Here is a 20,265-nt window from a genome sequence, read left to right on the forward strand (position 1 = left end):
CTGTAGGAATCATCAGTGGGAAAGATCACTGGTGGATCACTTAACAATAAATGTATGATTTCTAAATTCTATTCCATCCCATGACCTGTCTCTTTTTCAACTCTCCACCACTGCCACTGTGGAAATTGAAAGCGACCAGAAATAGGGATATTTGGTCTTTCATTCACTCTATTGTTTTTTTGAAATCATTAATTTTGTAGTTAATCTTTTTCGAGTTTGAGATAAAATCTCACCTAAAGGAAGCCTTTCTTGATCCATTGATCTCAATATTGGTGCCTTCCCTCTTTTCATTTTCTCTGGCTATCCTGGCTATCCTGACTATATATGCTATTTGTAAACTGATATTTGCACATTATTTGCATGGAGTTTATGCATTCCTTAATGACATTTGACTGTATTTTACCTTTCTTTGCATTTTTAGTGCTTAGCATGGTATTGTACACTTGGTAGACCCTTAATAAATGTCTATTGACTCACTTATTGGACAGTGGTAACCTTCAATGTCTGAACTAAGCTTGGTTGACCTTTAGGCATCAGAAAACTATGTAGGCCATTCCCAGGCACCACTTTAAGCCTTTACAATTTGGGAGGACCTGCTATAGTTGTGCATCACTTAGTCTTAGAGCACTTTGTTTCATCTCTCCTACCATAAGTTACTATAAGTTTTCATAGAAGTTATAAATAGGTTGGCAATTGCTATGTATAATAATTTGTATATATGCATGTGTATATACTATATATTCATATAAATGAATACATATATATTTGTATGAACTAAGTACATATATATGTATATATGTTTGTGTGTGTGTGTGTGTGTGTGTGTGTGTATATATATATACATAAAACAGAAGCAAAGAATTTCAAGTCAATATCTTTCCTCTCAGAAGTCATCTGTCATCTACTTCGACTCAGATGTGAACAGGAATCACCTCTACAAAAACCTGCCATAAGGCGTGAAAGGGTAGAAAAGAAGAGCTGGTTAAAGAGGAAGAAAGATAAATGATATAGCTCTAGTAGCACATTGGGATCCCCAAGGATTTACACAGGCCTCACAGGCAAGATGAATGAGAATCTCTAATACGTGAAAACAAATCTGGCTGCCAAGGTACCATTTAGAATTGAGGGATAGGACTCATAACTGGAATTTGGTCGCGGAAAGGTTTTTTTTTTACCTATATTTTCAAAATTAGAAAATATACTGATATAACGAAATCCAGGAACCACAGTGGGAAAACTTGGTGGAAAGCATTTGTATTGTTATAAGTATATTACCAATGGGAGTCTTCAAGTATCAGGGCATCTCTTAGAATGTTCTGTCTTATTCTTTCTCTTTGTCTCTCAATGCCTTTTTCTGTCTCGGTTTCTCAGTATTTCTACATCTCTAAATATTTGTCTCTATCTCTTCCTCTATTTTTTCCCCCTTTGTCTGCCTGCTTATCTCTGTTTATCTCTCTCTCTCTCTCTCTCTCTCTCTCTCTCTCTCTCTCTCTCTCTCTCTCTCTCTCTGTCCCTAAGAGTTATCTACTGGTATTTTAATAAACACTACTATTACCGTTTGTATTATCTTTCCCAAATCCCTGAAGATCTTTTACTCTGAGGTTATTTTGCTCAGTTTGCTCATTGATGAAGAAAAGATGTTAGACTAGATGATCTCTGAGATCCTTTCAATCTCTGAATCAGTGATGCTATGACACTTTGAAGTTTAATTAATTTTAAAGATATCCATTAGTCTTCATAACAACATTGTGAAAGAACTTTTATTCTAATGTGGTTAATGTGAGACTGACAGGTAAGGACAGAGTACATAAATAAATTTTATCCCACAGGCTTTTAGAGGAGTAGAAAAAAAATCTATTTTTAAAACTAACTACAATCAAAGATTTTCCTTTAATGTGATAGTAACAATATAAAATAGAATACACACAATCCACTTAGAGTCAAGATTTATAGTAATGTTTCTCATTCATGGCATTTGTGACTTTTTCAAATCTATACTATTGAATAAAATATGTATAGACATAGTCTATGACAGTCATTTTTACTGATGTACTCAAGGTTGGATCCTCTTGAGTTCCCTTATCTAGAGAGAGTCCCTTTAGGTCCCCAGGGCTGACAAGGTGATTTGTTTTCTGCTCAGAAACTCCCAGGTGTTGGTGAATAGCACTCTCTTGGAAAGATAAGTGATTAGAAGTCTAAAAACTTGGGCTCTAATATAACTTGGATATTCACTAATTTCTTCTGTGCTTTCAAGGAAGTTAATCAATGCTTCTGCCCCTCTGTTCATTTAGTAAATAAAAATATTTCTTTGGGTATGAAGGTCACACAGTGATTGTGAGAAAAGTGTTCACCAAGAATCAAATGCTATAGACATGTAATTTACCATAATCAGTGAAGGTTATTGGGCTTTTACATGACAACAGATGTTCAGGTGCTCGGAGAAACACAAAACCATAGAGAAAAGAGGATAGAGGTGCTACTACAATATGAAGTACTAGTGTGGCAATGTGGTGTAGTAGAGACAGCTTTAATCTTTGAGTCAAGAAGATGTGGATTTAACTCAGACCCTTATCAATTGTATATATCTGGACAAATTACTTAAGTCACTCAGCCTCAGGTAACTTATCTGTAAAAGAGGGAAGGACATAACAATAATGGCATTTATCTCAAGGAGCTGTTGGGAGATTCTAATGAGAAAATTAATATAAACTCTTTCTGAATATTATATAACATGAACTATTACCATTCTGGGCAAGGACTCTATCCTACCTAAATTTTCTTATCAAACTCCTCCCTAAAGTTTTTAATGAAGTGCCTTCTGCACAGTATGCTCTTAATCAACATTATTTAATTAAGTGTTTGTTCGGACTACACAGTCACCTGTCCCTCAAATGGCTCCTTCAGTTACTGAAGGATGATGATCTTGAAAAGTTGCAAGTAGTGGATAATAATAGGTGTTTATAGAGCCCTTGGATGTTTGAACACAATTTCCATCCACAATCTCATTTGAGCCCTAAGACAGACTCATGAAATAAATACCACAAGTGTAGTTTTGCACAGTTTATAGATAAGGAAATGGAAATCAAGTGACTTACCCACGGGGAAAGTGAGTCACTGTCAGAAATACAGAAGGTTTTTATTCAGGTCTTCCTGCCACCACATTCAGCAATGTTTCCACTATACCATTTTGGTCTACACCGCACAGCAGTCCTGGGATTGGATATCCTACAGCCTAGCTAGCTTGATTATGGAGAAAAGTGGCTAAGAGTCCAACAAGGAAAGTTAGCCAAGAACTTTATATTCAAAGTTTGGCCTTGTAGTCCCAAGCCTAGGAAACATAATTGTATTGGGGAACCTCTTCACTAGTCAAGGGGCAAAGAATTCAAAGGTTTCTAGTGAGAGAGAGGTCACTCCTGGTCATTGCTGTGACATGGGTGACAGTAGAGTTAGCGATGCCAACTGCTACTCTCCATTCAGCTCAGCCTCAGCAAACAGGAAAGGAAATGCATGGATGAATGCATGACTCAGGCAAAGTGACCCACCAGTTTGTTCGCCAGCACTGAGCCCTACAGTGGCATGTTACAATGTCAGTAGCTGAAGTCATTAAAGAGACATGGACTTTATGCAGACCTTGGGAGATGGTGCTCCCTTAGAGATCTAAGCAGCTCTGCTGCCAACTCGTGAACAAAACAAATCATTAAATTCTGCTCTAACCATGGGGAAAACCATTTTCTCATGGCTACTTTGTCATTCTTAGCTTGCTGTTAGCAAAGTGAGGTAGAAAGTGACCTAAACAAGGTGATAGGCAAAAGCTGGCTTCTAGTTCTGCTTCTACCATCTCCTTAGCTAGATGACATTGGCCAAGTCACTGAACATCTCCAAGTCTCAATTTATTCTTCTTTGAAATGGGTGTAATAATCTCAGACCTAAAAATAATCAACAGGTTTTAGTCAAGATCAATGTGATGCTAAACATGAAAGAGATGTGGGTTATTGAAAAGACCTCCACAAAATGAATCAGTGGGAAGGAATTGGAGGTCACTGTGAAACTTCAAGCAAGGTGCTTACACTGGATGAACCTTAATTTACTCATTTTAACATGAAAATAAGAATATTTGCATGCTCTGATTCTCATGACCATTGTCAGGATCATAATTTATCAAGTATAAATGATATTCTTATTGTCCTGAATATTATGGCAATTCTTCTTAAAGATCTGTTCAGAGTTCCTAATCTACCTGTTTCCTTAAGCTCCATCTGATCCTGTCCCTCTCTGCTACTCAGCTATGAGGACACATGCCCTTAGGATTCTAGTCTGATGGTAACTAGGGGAATGTTGTTATCATCATTTGTCAATGTAGTAGTAGAGCCTCTGACAAGTACCCTCCTGCTATTCTTGAGGATATGATGCAGAGAAAGACAATAAAGAGCCCAGTGTGGCAGATTCATACTTTTTTGATTACTTAGATTCAAGAAAGTTTCAATGTTGGCTCATTGTCAACTTGGAAGGTGGTCTCTCCTAAGCCCCTGACTGTTGCATCTCCCCACAATGCAAAACCAAATTTTATTCATTGTCTATATATTCTACATTCACTTGTATGTGTATATTAATTTTCACCCAATAAAATTTGTTTCCTCATTGACAGACACTATATTATTTTTGTCTTAGTATATCCAGAACCTACACTAGGCCTTAATTAAAGTAGTGGCCTAATACATTACTGTGGAATTCAAGTGATTTTTCACTTACTTGGACAAACCAACATTGGCATCTTTATCAAATTCCCAGATAAGAAAAATTCAGGAGGGACAACTATCGCACTGGGTGATCTATTCAACATTCAAAAATATCTCAGCAGGCCACAATTTCCAATTAAATCTAACAAGTAGAAATTTTGAAAGGAAACATGCAAATTTTACACTTGTTTTACTTGCTGTCCAATGTGTTCCCTCCCAAAAAGTGCAACCTATGTTCTAACTCACACAATCAGGTTCAGGGCACACGGGTACATGTATGTGCATGTTTGTTCGTGTGTGTATGTGCATCTTTGCATTCTTTTAACAACTATTAAGAATAGCTTTTCCCCAAAAATCTCATATGATGCACAATATTCAACTTTAATTGTTAAATTTATATGTTTACTCTACCCATAATTCTAAACAAAACTCTAAACACAAATTTATAAAGCTTTAATTATTGCAGTTATTTTATGTGGCACAATGTGGGAGGATTAAAAGAAGTAATACAGGAAGAGCTCAAATGCTTAAGCTTCTCTGTCAGATTTCCTAATAAATTTCTTTGTTCTCTTCATATTGTTGAATTGAAATAGCATTTTAATAAATTAAGAAATTAGAGTGTATTATCATTATATACATATATATACATATTTTTATACATACCTAATTAAAATTCAATGTTTGACTCTTTTAATTTGAACAAAGGAATATGATATTTGGCTCATCACTAGACACTGTCTTAAACTTGTTTCCATGTAAAGTTTATGGCTACATTTTGATTTAAAACTAGAAGAAAATGAAAATGCTTGCTCACATAAACATGAAGTGGATATGGTCGGAGAATTTATAAATATTTTTGTGGAGGAAAATATATTTTATAATTTAGCCATGTAGCCAATCACTGAAAATAACTAGTTACGATATTAATAATTTTATTTTTTACTGGCAAAATAATCTTTCAGGCAATAAAATGTGTTAAGCACCTACTAGGTACCAGGTGTTGTTCTAAGTGCTGGGAATACAAAAGAGGGCAAAAGACAGTAACTGCTTTCAAGGAGAAGAGTATTGATTAATAAATGTTCTTGAAGTTCAGTTGTATATATTGTTTCCTTTTAAAAAGTTATATATATTTATACATATATGAATACATATGTGAATATATGTGTGTACATGTATATATGTATGTCTTTATATGTATGTGTATATATACACATATTATATATATGCGCATGCACACACATATATTTATATGTACTAACTTTGGTAGGGAAAGACTTTCTTCAGTTATCACTTTGTTCTCTTAGAGGCAGACTTTTGGCACATTGGAAAGAACATTGAGCCTGGAGTCAGGAACTCGTGAGTTTTAATCCATCCACAGACACTAGCTGTGTAAACTTGGGCTAGTCATTTAACGTCTATTTGTTATGAGAAACATGATAGTATTTGTAAGGCATTATGCCCAGTCTCTGGCATATGATAAGTGCTATGTAGATGCTGGCTATCATCATCATTGGCATCACCACTTGCCTAGCACTGGTATACCGGCTATGTCATTATAGAAACTCTGTTGAATGACTGACCAGTGTTGCCAACCATGTGGTTTGAAAATTCACCAAGTAAAAGAACAATAACATATGCAGGGAATGTGGTTAAATCGGCAAATTTCAGCCTTAATGCTGAAATGAGAGGCAATAAAAGGTCTGTTTCTGCAGAACACTTATCATGGTCCATGATGGTTTCAAGAAGTATTGTAATGAGAATATCTAGTCAACGCGCCTGGTGATTTGGCTTCAAGATTTCACAGCTACTGAGGTACAATTATATAGGGAGAGAAGGAAACAAAGGAGTTACTCTTGGGCAGGATGAAAAGAAGGAAATGCACCTGTGTGTGACCATCCGTTGAGAATGAATTTGCATTCAAATGCAGAATGCTTGTGGTACTTTGGAAACAATTTGAGACATTGAAAAACTGAAAGAAGCCCTCACACTTACCAGAAACAGTACAAGAGTAAGATGTAATATTTGCACATGCCTCTAAATTGTGCATGTGATCCTGAGAGCTTCAAATTGTTGCAGAAACAAGCCTAAAACATTTCAAATGTGTGCATACCTGTCACAGAGGAAAAAGAGATTTGTAACATAATTAAGTAATTATGTAGCACTTAGGGGATGACCACCAATTGGGGAACTGCTGAACAAGTTGTGGTATGTGATTATGATGGAATACTATTGTGCTGTAAGAAATTATGAATAGAATGCTCTCAGAAAAACCTGGAAAGACTTACATGGGCTGATACAAACTCGAATGTACTATGTACAGAGTAACACCAAAATTGTAAGTCAATCAGCTGCGAATGACTTCGCTATTAACAGAAACACAATGATCCAAGGTAATTCTGAAGGACTTATAATGAAAAATGCTATCCATTCCCAGAGAAAGAACTGATAATGTCTACATACAGGTTGAAGCATACTTTTTTTTGCTTTATTTTTCTTGAGTTTTTTTTCTCTATATTTTATTTCACAATATAACCTATATCAAATTGTTCGCATTCCCAATGAAGGAGTGTAGGAAGGAAGGAAGGGAAAGAATTTGGGATTCAAAGTTTTTTAAATGAATGTTAATTTTTTTACATATAATGGGAAAAATAAAATACTAAATAAAAAAATTAAAAAATATTTTCATTAGTCTTCACAATGCTACAGTAAAACAATTGTTGTTTTAGTGTAGTTAAATGTGGTGCTTGTAGGTAAGGACAAAATAAATAATTAAAACTTTATCACACAAACTATTAGAGGTGTAGAAAAAAAATCTATGTTTATAACTTAAGACAATGAAGGATTTTCCATTAACATAATAGGAACCATATTAAATAGAATACAAACAAACAACTTAGAGTCAGGATTTATAGTAACACTTGTCTCCTACATGGTACTCTTTTAAAAAAATAAATTTACTTATTTTTAGTTTTTGACATTCACTTCCATAAGAATTTGAGTTCCAAATTTTCTCCCCATCCTCCCCTCTCCCCACCCCAAGGCAGCATGTAAATCAATATAGGTTCAACATATACATTCATATTGAACCTATTGTAACATTAGTCATGTTGTAAAGAAGAATTGAAACCGATGGCAGAAACCATGGGAAAGGAGAGAGGGAGGGAGGGAGGGAGAGAGAGGGAGGAGAGAGAGAGAGAGAGAGAGAGAGAGAGAGAGAGAGAGAGAGAGAGAGAGAGAGAGAGACAGAGAGAGAGAATAATATCCTTGATCTGCATTCTGACTCCATAGTTCTTTTTCTGGATGTGGACAGTATTTTCTACCTTGAGTCTTCTGCAATTGTCTTAAATCTTTGCATTGCCAAGAAGAGATAAGTCTATCAAAGTTAGTGATCACACAATGTGGCTCTTACTGTATACAATGTTCTAGTTCTGCTCACTTCACTCAGCATTAGTTCCTATAAGTCTTTCCAGGTTTTCTTAAGTCTGCTGGCTCATCATTTCTTATAGCACAATAGTATTACATTACATTCAGATACCGCAACTCCTATGTGGTACTCTTGAGCCACATTGGTAATCAACAATATTGAATACATGTAGATACAGTCTTTGACAATCTCACCGATGCACTAAAGGGTGTGTCCTCTTGTGTTGCCATGTCTAGAGAGAGCCCTTCTTGTATGCTGGGGCAGATCAGAGGGTTCATTTTCTACTCAGACATGCTGAGGTGTTGGTAGATAGAACTATTTTGGAAAGAGCACTTGATTAGGAGTCTGAAGACTTAGGCTCTAATCTTGCTTGGATTTGAACTAATTTCTTCTGTGATCTCACCTAAGTTAATCAATCCTTCTGGGCCTTTGTCTCCTTATTTGGAAAATGGGAATCATATTTTGCAAGTATGGGCATGAAACAAGTTACTTTGTGAAGGTAGCTTCGTGAAGAAAATGTTTACCAAGAATCAGATGCTATAGACATGAGTTACCATGATCAGCAAAAGTTATTGGGCTTGTACATGATAATAAATGAGTGAGTGCTCTGAGAAAAACGAACACAGAAGGGAAAGAGGATAGAAGTGTTACTACACTATGAAATACTAGTACGGTAATATGGTGTAGTGGATGAGCTTTGTTTGATCTTTAACCCAAGAAGAAGTGGATTCAAACACCACCTCAGATCCTTGTTAATTGTATATGTCTGGACAACTCATTTAAATCATTCAGCCCTAAATTATTTCTCTGTGAAAATGGAATAATAATCATATTTATCCTTCCTCTATATGTCAGGCCTGCACATAGCTGAAGATAACTAATTCCAACCCCAGCCCTGACACCCATCTTTTATCTTCTTTACACCAAACACCCTCAGTTCCTTCCATTAATCCCAATGTGACAATGGTATCTAACAGCTATTGGGAGATTCAAATGAGAAAATCAATGATAAGCTCTTTGCAAATATTTAAGTCTTATATAAATGTGAACTATTACCATTGCAGGCAAGGACTTTTTATTATCTAAATTTTGTCATCAGCCCCCCTGTTAATATGGTGCTCTGCACACAGTATCCCCTTAATAACCTTTACTCAATTAAGCATTCATTAGCACCACATAGACATCAGTTCCTCAAATTGTTCCTTCAGATATTTGAAGGATAATGACCCAAAAAGCTGCACTTAGAAAGTGACAACTGGTGTTTATAGAGCACTTGGATACTTGAATACAATTAACACTCATGAATTCATTTGAGCTCCTACACTACCCTATGAGATAAGTACAACAGTAATTATGCCCAGTTTGTGAATAAGAAAAGGAAAGAAGTCAAGTGACTTACCAATGGGGAAACAGTGAGTCTGAGAGAGAGCTTTGTATCAGGGTCTTCTTGCCTCCAGGTTCAGCTATGTTTCCACTATACCACGATGCTGTATACATAAGCACTGCATCTTTGGATTGGATATTCTAGAATCTAGCTGTGTTGATATGGAGAAAGGTGGACATGACTCCAAAGAGGAGAGTTAGCCAAGAACTTTATGCTCAAGGTTTGACCTTGAAGTCCCAAGCCTAGGAAGCATGGGATCCTATTGGAGAAACTTTTCAGTAGTCACTGGGGCAAAGAGTTCAAGGTTCCTGTTGGCAGAGAGTTTACTCCCGGTCATCATTGTGGCACAAATGGCAATAGGGTTAGCAATGCCATCCCTACCATCTCTTCAGCTCAGCGTCAGGAAACACCAAAGAACCTAGATGGGTGAGTGAATGACTCAGGGAATTTGACCTACAAGCTGGTTCCCCAGTCCTGATCCCTAGAGTGGAATGTTTCAATGTCAGCAGCTGAAGTCAGGGATGAGGCAGGGACTTTAGGCAGTCCTGGGAGTCCTGCAGCTCTTGGGAGATGGGGCTTCCTCAGAGATACCTGGCAGCTCTTCTGCCAACTTATGAACAAAACAAACCATTAAATTCTACTCTGAACATGGGGGGAAAACTAAGGGTACCCACAGAGATTGTTTCCTCAGGTGTACTGTGAGAGATAATCTCTCAGAAGTGAAGCCTCCTCAGGGGGTCAATGGTTCTTGTTAACAGCTCTTGATTGTTGCTTTCCAAACCCTCCCCCACTCAGACCCTGTTTCTAAGTACTTAGCAGAAAGAATAGCCCTGCTCCCAACCTAAACTGCTTGCCCTTGAACAGCTTCCCACCTTTTCTAGTCTATGGGCAAACCTGTGTCTCCTTGAATAGATTTTACCCCTTGAAAGCCCAGCCAATGGGATAAGGGGAATGGGAATTAGGGAGGAGGAGCTCGAGTTAGGGTATAAATAAGCCTTTATTTCTGTAAGGAACTCATACTCTCCTGGCCAAAAATGGTGACCAGGGACCACACCCTTTCTCATAAGAAAGCAATAAACTCCTTTCTACTTTCAAGGTATCTAAGTCTTTGGGTTTGTTTGGTTTTTTGAGTAAGTGGTCTCTGTCCCACAGGGTACTTTGTCATTCTTAGTTTTTTGTTACCAAAATGAAGTAGAAAAAGGCCTGGACAAGGCCATTAATAAAAACTGCATTCTATTCCTCCAGGCTATGTGACATTGGCTAAGTTACTGAAAATCTCCAAGTCTTAGTTCATCTTTGAAATGGGTATAATAATCTCAGCTCTGAATAAAATTAGAAAGGTTTTGTGAAGATCAAATAGGACACTGAAGATGAAACAGATGTGGCATTAGAGATCTATAAGGATGTAGAGGGCCACAGACTGTTCAAGAGGTCTCACTGATGGGTGAAGGCCCCTCTCGGGTGCTGATCGTTGAGCAAAGGTCGCCTGGTTCGGTGCTCCATTGTATGGATCTTGAACAATCTTTAACTCCCCTAGTTATTGTACGGTCATTAGCAGTCTATTCTGGGATTGGAGTCAGATCAGTGCACAGGACGTGCACTCACTGTCCTTGAGCACAACATGGGCTATACGTCATTGTATCTTGAGAAAGAGTTCCTGTTATTTTACTATATAAGTAAGTGCTTTGCTAAAAATAAACAGAGTTGCCTCCATCTTGTCTCCCACCTCATCAATGTGCATTCGAGATAGAAGGTTAAGCTGGTCTTATCCCTTCAAAGTTAGGTTCCTGGCTCTAGTGGCAAGCTGAATTAGTTGTGCACAACAATGTGGGGTAGTGAATAGATAGTGAAAATGGGGTAGTGAAAAGATCCCTGAACTGGGTTTTGAAGATCTGAGATGGAATTAGAGGTCTCTGTGAAACTATTGCCAAGTCACTTATCCTGGATGACCCTTGTTTTCCTCATTTACAACATGCAAAGAAGCCTAATTGCATGATCTAACTCTCAAAAATTATTGTGAGGATAGTAATTTGTAAATTATAAATGATTTTTTTATTAATCTGCTATTTTTCTTTTAATCTACTCAAAGTTCCCAATTTCTTGATCTCCCCAAACTCCATCTTACTCTGTCCCACTCTGTGGGTAGCTCTGGTTCTCAAGGGCACAGCCCCTTAAAGTTCTAGTTCAATGGTAACTAGGAGAATCCTGTAGTAATCGTGTGTCAATGTTTGAGTAGAGCCTTTGACAAGCTCCCTCCTGCTATTCTTGAGATTAAGATTCAGAGAAAGACAGTAAAGAGCCCAGTGTGGCAAATTCAGAATGTGTCAAATACTCAGACCCAAGAAAATTCAATAGTGGATCACTGTCAACTTGGAAGGTGGTCTATCCTAATCCCCTGCCTGCTAATATCAAATGCAATAATATTTGTTAAGTACTTAACCCAGAACCTGTAATATAGTAGGTGCTATATAACTGCTAGCTAGCATCATCATGATCATAATCCTAGCACTGGTACCCTGGCTATATTCACAGACACTCTATTGAATGACTGAGCAGTGTTACCAACCAGGTCATTTGAAAATTCACCAGGTAGAAGAACAATAACAAATCCAGAGGATGAGTTTAAATTGGAAAATTTCAGCCTTGATATTGCAACAAGAGGCATTATAAGGTTTATTTCTGCAGAACATTTTTGATGGTCTTTGATGGTTTCAAGAACGCTTATTTGTTTAAGGCAATTTGGGTGAAGTGATTTGACCAGGGTCACACACCTAGGAAATGTGAAGTGTTTGGTCTGCTTGTGGTCATAGAAAGAAAAAAAAAGAGATTTGTAATATAATTGAGAGATTATTTATACTTATGGTGCCAATATTTGCTACTTATGGTACCAATGTGATTAGCTATAAACTCCAAAGAGTTTGTGAACCACTAAATGGGAGACACTGTGCTGACTAAACCATTCTACCTCTGACCTGTGGAACTATTCTGGTTCCTAGTCTAGCCTTTCGCAAAGTAGGTACTTAGAAGGTACTTGTTGAATTCCATTGGGAAAAGTGAATGGAAGCTCAATTCCAAATTGAATACTCCATGGGTAGGGTGTTAGTGAAGTCTATGGGATTTACATCCTTCAAACCTTCAGTTCTCAACTGACAATAATCACTGTGATTTTTCTGGTCATTGAAGCCTATTGTGTTTATTGAAGGGAGTCATGTGTCTGCTTTCCTCAAATATCTACTTTCCTACTTGTATGCTCTGCTGGCAACCATAAAGCATAGTAATGAATAAGTGAAGGATGAAAAAGCATTTACTAAGTGTCTACACAGTACAAAGAACTGTACCAAGGGCTAAGGATACATGTTGAAAAGAAAACAACTCCTGCTTTCAAGGGCTCACATTCTAATCTGGGAGATGGCACATGTAAGATGTTTCAGATGTAAGTGTCATATAAAGAACCAGACTGCATTGACAGAGCAAATGGCACCCGTCTACATTAATATCCTTTCTATTCATATAATTATCTATTTATCATTTCCTTGATTAAAAACTATATCAATGACTAATGGTTAACCACTTTACAATGCCAATACCTTTGGTGGCAAGAATATTTTCCCCTGGTGCAGCTAGGTGGCACAGTGGATAGATCACCAGCCCTAGAGTCAGGAGGACCTGAGTTCACATCCAACCTCAGAAACATCATACTTACTAACTATGTGACTTTGGGCAAGTCACTTAACTTCAATCGCCTTGCAAATATAATAAAAAATTAAATAAAAAAATACAAATAATAATATTTCCCCTTAGGTCATCAGTAGCACTGGTTACAGAGACGGCAGGGGATGTAGACCTTGGAGAATTAGTTGCCAAATTACAGGAGCTACTGCCCTGGACAATGCCTTCAAGAAAGGTGCTAGAAGCAGGGTAGGTGGTCTCAAAGTTTCTACTACTCCCAGGAACTTTAGGTTCACCCGTCCTTTAACTGGAATTGTTTAGTGATAGATGCTGCTGGTGAGGGACATAGTAGGTTCCGTACTTCTCAGGTAGCATATACTTTTTAGAGAATGAAGTGAGATGTTATACACACACACACACACACACACACACACACACACACATACATATATATATATATATATAATTTAACTCTCACAACTATATAGTTTTGAGAATATATATACACACACACACACATATACATACATACATATGCATATATACATATGTGTATGTATAATCTTAACATAATGCCTGGCACATAGTAAGTACTATATGAATTTTAGTTATAAATGATGATGATGATGATGATGATGATGATGATGATGATGATGATCTAATATTCAACCTGTTCTCCACATGAGTTTCTTCTATCCATTATGAATTTTAGGTAAAGGCTAGATTCTGGACTCTGGTTTATTGGCTATGTCCACCAGATTCTAAGAGCTGGTGGGGTTCAAGATGGTGATTATGGGGGCTTGACCCACCTGCTACCTGCTGCCTCTCTCTTCCTTGAGTGTCCTTGTTGCTGAGCTGACTTGCATGTCCCAGTTGTGACACCTGGTCAACAGTTTGTTTTGATGGTAATAATAGGGATGGTGGGCACCTTTTCCACATGGAATTTATTCCTAGATAATAGCTGCAGAAGCTGGGCTGGCAGTCTAGGAAATACTCCTTGAAGAAAGCTTCCAATACATTGTGTTATTGTTGTTCGGTTGTTGCAATTCTGTCTGATCATCCTGACCCCATTTGGGTTTTTCTTGGCAAGCATACTGGAATATGCTTATGCTTACTATTTCTCTCTCCAGATTATTTTACATATGAAGAACTGAGACAAATAGGGGTGAGTGACTTGCTGAGGGTCACACTTCTAATAAGCATCTGAGGCCAGATTTGAATTCAGGAAGATGAGTCTTCCTGATTCTAAGCCCAATGCTCCATCTACTGTGCCATGTAAGAGTCCTACCAATGCATTATGTAACGTGTAATATGTAAGATTTACAGGAGGAAATGGACAAAAATGCTACAGGATGAGAAAATGTGAAAGTGTTGCCATCTGTATTGGTAGAAGATACTCTGACTCTGAGAATATCAAAACAATTTTTCAGGTGATGAATTAGAGAATCTGTGTTTAAAAAAAACTGAGAAAAGAGAAAGCTTTTATGTAAATTACAATGAAATTATGTGCCTGCCTGCCCTTATTTAAACAGCTTCATTATTATAGGATAGAAACATGGATGTTCTCTCAAAACAAAACAAAACTAGACAATGATGTTTACTCTAGTTGTGGAATTTGCAGCTGATTTCTTACTCAAGACATATTTTAAGACCCTCAATATTGATGCTTCAGGGTATCAGACATGAGGAAAGTGGGAGCAGGTAGGATTTGGAAACACTGTGTACTGCTTTCTCTCAAGTATCTATTGCAAATGATACCCACAAAAAAAAAAAACAATCTGAAGAAAGACAACATATATGTGCATATACACACATGCATTTGTGGATGGATAGATACATTTACGTGTGTGTGTGTGTGTGTGTGTGTGTGTGTTTGTATGTGTGTGTAAGAAATGAGGTCTGTTCTTAAGGAATCAGGAAGAGCATGTTTGAGGCAGAAGAGATCATAGAGAACAGAGATTCATTCTGGGCAAGTACTCCATTTATAATTCTCTTTCTTTGGTCTTTTTTGCCTTTATCTAGAGTTAACTCTATGAAAACTTCCAATGTAGTTTAAACACAATTCATGTTTAAGTTTTCCCCAAATTTAAGTAATACATCCCCTGACTCCAATAGCACTCAATGTATCCATAATATATGGTGGAGAATAGCCTTTTTCTCTCCCCAAAATGTATCAGATACATTCAACCAAATGTAGAAAACACAAAACAAGATTTCCAATAGCTCACAAATAAAACAATTCTCCTCCTTCTTATATGGATATTGCTCAGTTGTTTTCTTGGAAGAGTTAATGGAATGGTTTGCCATTTCCTTCTCCAATTCATTTTACAGATGAAGAACTGAAGTCAACAGGGTGAAATGACTTGCCCAAGGTAACATAGTAAGTGCGAGATTTAAACTGAGAAGGATGAGTCTTCCAGACTTCAGGCCTGGCGCTCTACCACACTGTGGTACCTAACTGCCCTCCCTTCAGAGTTACTTCTTTAATTTTGAATGTAGAGGTATTTCCTGCATGGTAATGCAGAGGCTCCATATGATAGGGTCTGGAGTAGCTCCCCAGAAAGGACCTTCATTCATAGTCTAATTATGTTAGACTCATTCAGATTACTGAGTGTCTTCTCTGAGACCTTCCTAAGTGAAGTGATTCACTGAAGCAGAGGAGTTTTCCCAGAGGCTCACCTCTAATGATAGTTAACTAAAGATTGGGAAAACCTTTTCTGAGGTTAAGGACAACCAAGGAAAGGTCAAGGAAAGTCAGATCCTCCCACATGTGCTAGGTGGAGCTCACAGGGGTTGTATGTGGACCAGGAGGATGGACTCTCATTTCCTTCAATTCAGGTATCTGGAATCAGTGGTGATATGCAAACAACAGACCAGGCACCAAAGGTCCATAGAATTTTTGAGAGGGATAGAGTGAGGGAATGACAGAATTGTAGAGTCAAAGGACTCCCAGAGGTCATCAAATTTAATCGATGACTGAAAAGGAATATTCTTTCTAACACACCCAATAAGTATATATGCCATTGAAGCCTTCCATTGAAGGAGAGTTCTTCTGCCAATTGTGAATTGCTTCATTTTTTTCAGGAAATTTTTTCTTGCATTGAGACAAAATTTGCCTCTGAACCCTGCAGCCATTACTCCCTGTTTTGCTTTCTAGGGCCAAGCAGAATATGTCTAATCTCTCTTACATAAGACACATCTTCAAATACTTCACCTACCCACACTTGAATTTTCATTCTCCAAAATGATTATAATCCATTTCTAAACTGTTTCTGCTATGGAATAGATGCCAATAAACCTTCTGTGTGCATGCTCCAGCAATAAAGATTTTTCCTAAAATGTAACATCCAGGGCAGAATAAAATACTCAGGACAGAGGAGAGCAGTACCATCACCTTTCTCATTTGGGGCAAAAGATTTAATATTAATGAAAGATGTTATATTAGCAGCCCACTAAGACCAACTGAACTTTTTTGAACTAATCATGGTTTATTCACAAAGACTCAGTGCCAGTTTGAGTCCAAATTAACTCAAATCCCAAAGGGAGAAGATGTGGAGTCAAAGTAGGGAAAGGAAAGACCTACCTAAGTCCCTCATGCCTCATAAAGACTTTTGGGCTCAGATGGATCCTGTTCAATCCTGGAAAATGACTTTCAAAAAACCTCTCTCTCTCTCTCTCTCTCTCTCTCTCTCTCTCTCTCTCTCTCTCTCTCTCTCTCTCTCTCTCTCTTCTCTCTCTCTTTCTCTCTTTCTTTCTCGTCAGCTCATTACTATTGCAAAAAATTATGATAAAGAGAAACTGAGGCACAAATGTCTGAGCACAGAAAATTTATTAACAAGGTTAGCAACTACCAATAAAAGTGGTTCCTCAGTAGCCCAGGATGCACCAAAAATCAGAGCAGCTCCTTTACATAGTTTTTTACATAAGGTTCCAGAAGCTATCTAGTGATCTAAATTACATAAATCCGTGATTGGTCACACGGACAAGAAGGATGGGATTTGCTTGACTTGACTCAGAGAGCATTTTTCCATAACCCGGGTCAACAGGGAAAATACAGAGTTGATTCACATCTCCTGAAAAATCTTATGGTGGATAAGCATTCTATGACCCAGTTGACTCATCTCTGCCAATGGTCAGCAAAAATTCAGAGACATGAGTTGGCCTTAAGCCTAGAGAACAGTGAAGGTAAACTTTTACAAATTTTACCAATGAGTTTTATACAATTAAGTCGATGTTTGATCTACAAATATTGATTCCAGTGATTAGATACAATTGTTAATCAATAATCAACAATACAAAATAAAGTGTGCCATCAGTTTTCAATTTCGCATAACCCTCCGAATAGAGCTGTTCTGGAAAATCATGCCAATAGCAAAGCACATGCCTGAGTTTTTCCCAGTGTGGTCAAGAGATAGATCTCTAGCTCCTAGTAATAATTTGTTACCAAATACTGGAAAGCCTTTATTTCATCCCACAGAAAAATCAAAAGATGTGAAAAATCCAGCAATGGAAGACCTATTCAAGCACAGAAATAAATAAAGCACCAAAAGAATGGATTAGCTAGAAAGGAATTGATGTTGAGGTTGACATCAAGATACTACGCTAACATTGCAAAGAAATTTATCTCTCCCACAGTATCAATAAAAGTTCTTTCCAGATCCTTAGGACCAACTTGTGGTTAATATTCCCTCAATATAGTCAGCCATACTGCAGGAGTACTTAGGAACCAGCACAAATGGGTTCACAAAGACATAACTGAATTTCAAGCATGAGCATTTAGATTGAAGAAATCAGTAAATGCTATGAATCTGTACTTAATTTATTGCTTTATTGATGATTTAGACTTCACAAAATGTTTGAGAAAATAATAATATGGATTAAATTGAAAGTATGTAAAGGATACATTTTTCCCCCATCTGGTTCTGAAGCATTTCCCAGCACACCTCTACTTAGGAATTATTGTATAGGCAACATTATTAACATCAAAGGTACATTTTTGAAGCAACTCAGTGGCTTTACTTTCCAACTACTATACTGTTCAGAAGTTATGGAGCTGATCTTCTTCTTTCTAAAAGGATAAAAAATAGAATTGCTAAAGCAGCAGCTCTCTCTCTCTCTCCCTCTCTCTCTCTCTCTCTTTCTATCTGTGCGTATAGGTGTGTGTGTGTGTGTGTGTGTACCCCCACATAGCATTCATTCCCTACAACAATTTTACAAGAGAGAACATACTACTAAGGCCCTTTAAATATGAGGAAACTGAGTCTGAGATTTTAAATGATTTATCTAAAGCTAAAAAAACATGAAAGTATCTGAGATAGAATTTAAATTCATGACTCTCTTCAATCCAGGTGATGGTGCCTCTGACAAAAATTTTGTATTATACTTCTGTGTGCATAAGAAAAATATCCTGACTCAGGGACAGAATCCCAGAGTGGGAAAAGTGCAGATTGGATTTTCTCTCTAATAAAAAGGATGGTCTAATTTAGGTTGTCTTCCTCTCACAGCTTTCATCAAAGCATTTTTTATCTCTTTATTCCTCAGACTATAGACCAGAGGGTTCAACATAGGGATGGCCATGGTGTAGAACACTGACACCACTTTGTCTGAGTCCATGGAATGGCTTGAGCTGGGTTTAAAGTACATGAAGATGATTGTCCCATAAAATATGGACACTGCTGTGAGATGGGAAGCACAGGTGGAGAAAGCTTTCTGGCGGCCTTCAGAAGAATGGATATTCAGGATGGTAATGAAAATTAACAAGTAAGAAGCAAAGATGACAAGAAATGGGAAACAGACAGTGAAGGATCCTAAGATAAAGAGGACTAACTCAGTGATGTGAATATCAGAGCAAGAGAGAACTAGAAGAGGGGGAATATCACAGAAAAAGTGATGGACTATGTTGAACCTGCAGAAGGAAAGGCTAAAAGTGTTTCCTATGATTATGGAAGAAGACAGAAAGCCACAGATGTGAGCACCACTGGCCAGATAGGCACATACTGTTGAAGTTATGGTAGTGGTATAATGTAGGGGTTTGCACACTGCAGCATGGCGATCGTAGGCCATGGAGGCTAAGAGGAAACTTTCTGTAGTAGCAAAGGCCCCAACAAAGAACAACTGTGTAGCACATCCATTATAGGAGATGATCTTGCTCCCTGTGAGGAGCCCAGCCATCACCTTGGGGGTAACAGTTGAGGAGTAGCCAAAATCCACCAGAGAGAGGTTACTGAGGAAAAAGTACATGGGGGTGTGGAGGCAGGATTCACTGGAGATCAGAGCTACTATCCCCAGGTTCCCTACCAGAGTGGTAAGGTAGATGAAGGTGAATATTACGAAGAGAGGAACCTGAAGCTTTGGAACATCTGTTAATCCTACCAGGATGAACTCATTCACTTCAGATCTGTTGTCCATCGATGTCATTTGACAGTGTTGTCATTCACCTGCAAGAAAAGATAAAAATAAAAAAAAATCCACTCTGCATGATGAATGAGTCCAAGACACAAACCATGGTCAGAGCCTTATCTTATATGAGGGACAGAAATTAGGATTTAAGGAGTCAAGAGAATTGAGGTGTTTGTCAAAGCAATTATTCTATGTCCCCAAAATTCATTGATCTAGTTTCTCATGTAGATAGTTCCACATGTATTACTTCCCATCTTTTTTTTTCAATCTATTACACACTTAACAATTCCCAAAGTGTTGCGCCTATCTTTAGGAATGAGAAATACCTTAATTTCTGGTAAAAAATTAACATAAGAAGGAAGATTGTTGTTATTTAGGGTTGGAGAGTGAGATCTTTTCCTATGAGTATACTTCACTCTGATCAAGAAGAGAGAAAAGTGGAATAAAGGAGAAGAGGGAAGAATAAAATAAGAGGTAAGTTAAAAGACTGAGAGAATAGAGAAGGGAATCAAAAAGAGTTGGCTGAGATTTCACTGAAATCCTGCTTAATTGTGGAATCATTGTGGCTGTGAGGTCTACACAACGGACTGAAGTCACAATTTCCTCGGGAGGAGCAGAAGTCAGTGGACACCAGTTGCCTAGTTGTGAGAGTC

The 20,265-nt window shown here is 37.6% G+C and overlaps 1 protein-coding gene across 1 annotated transcript; it reads right to left on the bottom strand.

The window, feature by feature from the left end:
- Positions 1-18,673: 18,673 nt before the first annotated feature.
- On the bottom strand, positions 18,674-19,672 carry LOC110200760 (olfactory receptor 5B2-like). Its single transcript, XM_020976168.2, has one exon. The coding sequence runs from the start codon at positions 19,628-19,630 to the stop codon at positions 18,674-18,676; it is 957 nt and encodes a 318-aa protein (XP_020831827.1). The 5' UTR covers positions 19,631-19,672.
- Between the last annotated feature and the right edge of the window lie 593 nt (positions 19,673-20,265).

This window comes from Phascolarctos cinereus, unplaced genomic scaffold (assembly GCF_003287225.1).
Source record: "Phascolarctos cinereus isolate Bilbo 61053 unplaced genomic scaffold, phaCin_HiC Scaffold_9;HRSCAF=440, whole genome shotgun sequence".
In the NCBI taxonomy this organism is placed as follows: Eukaryota; Metazoa; Chordata; class Mammalia; order Diprotodontia; family Phascolarctidae; genus Phascolarctos; species Phascolarctos cinereus.

Coding starts and splice junctions, on each gene's coding strand:
- LOC110200760 (XM_020976168.2), bottom strand. CDS start 19,630: ATGACATCGATGGACAACAGATCTGAAGTGAATGAGTTCATCCTGGTA.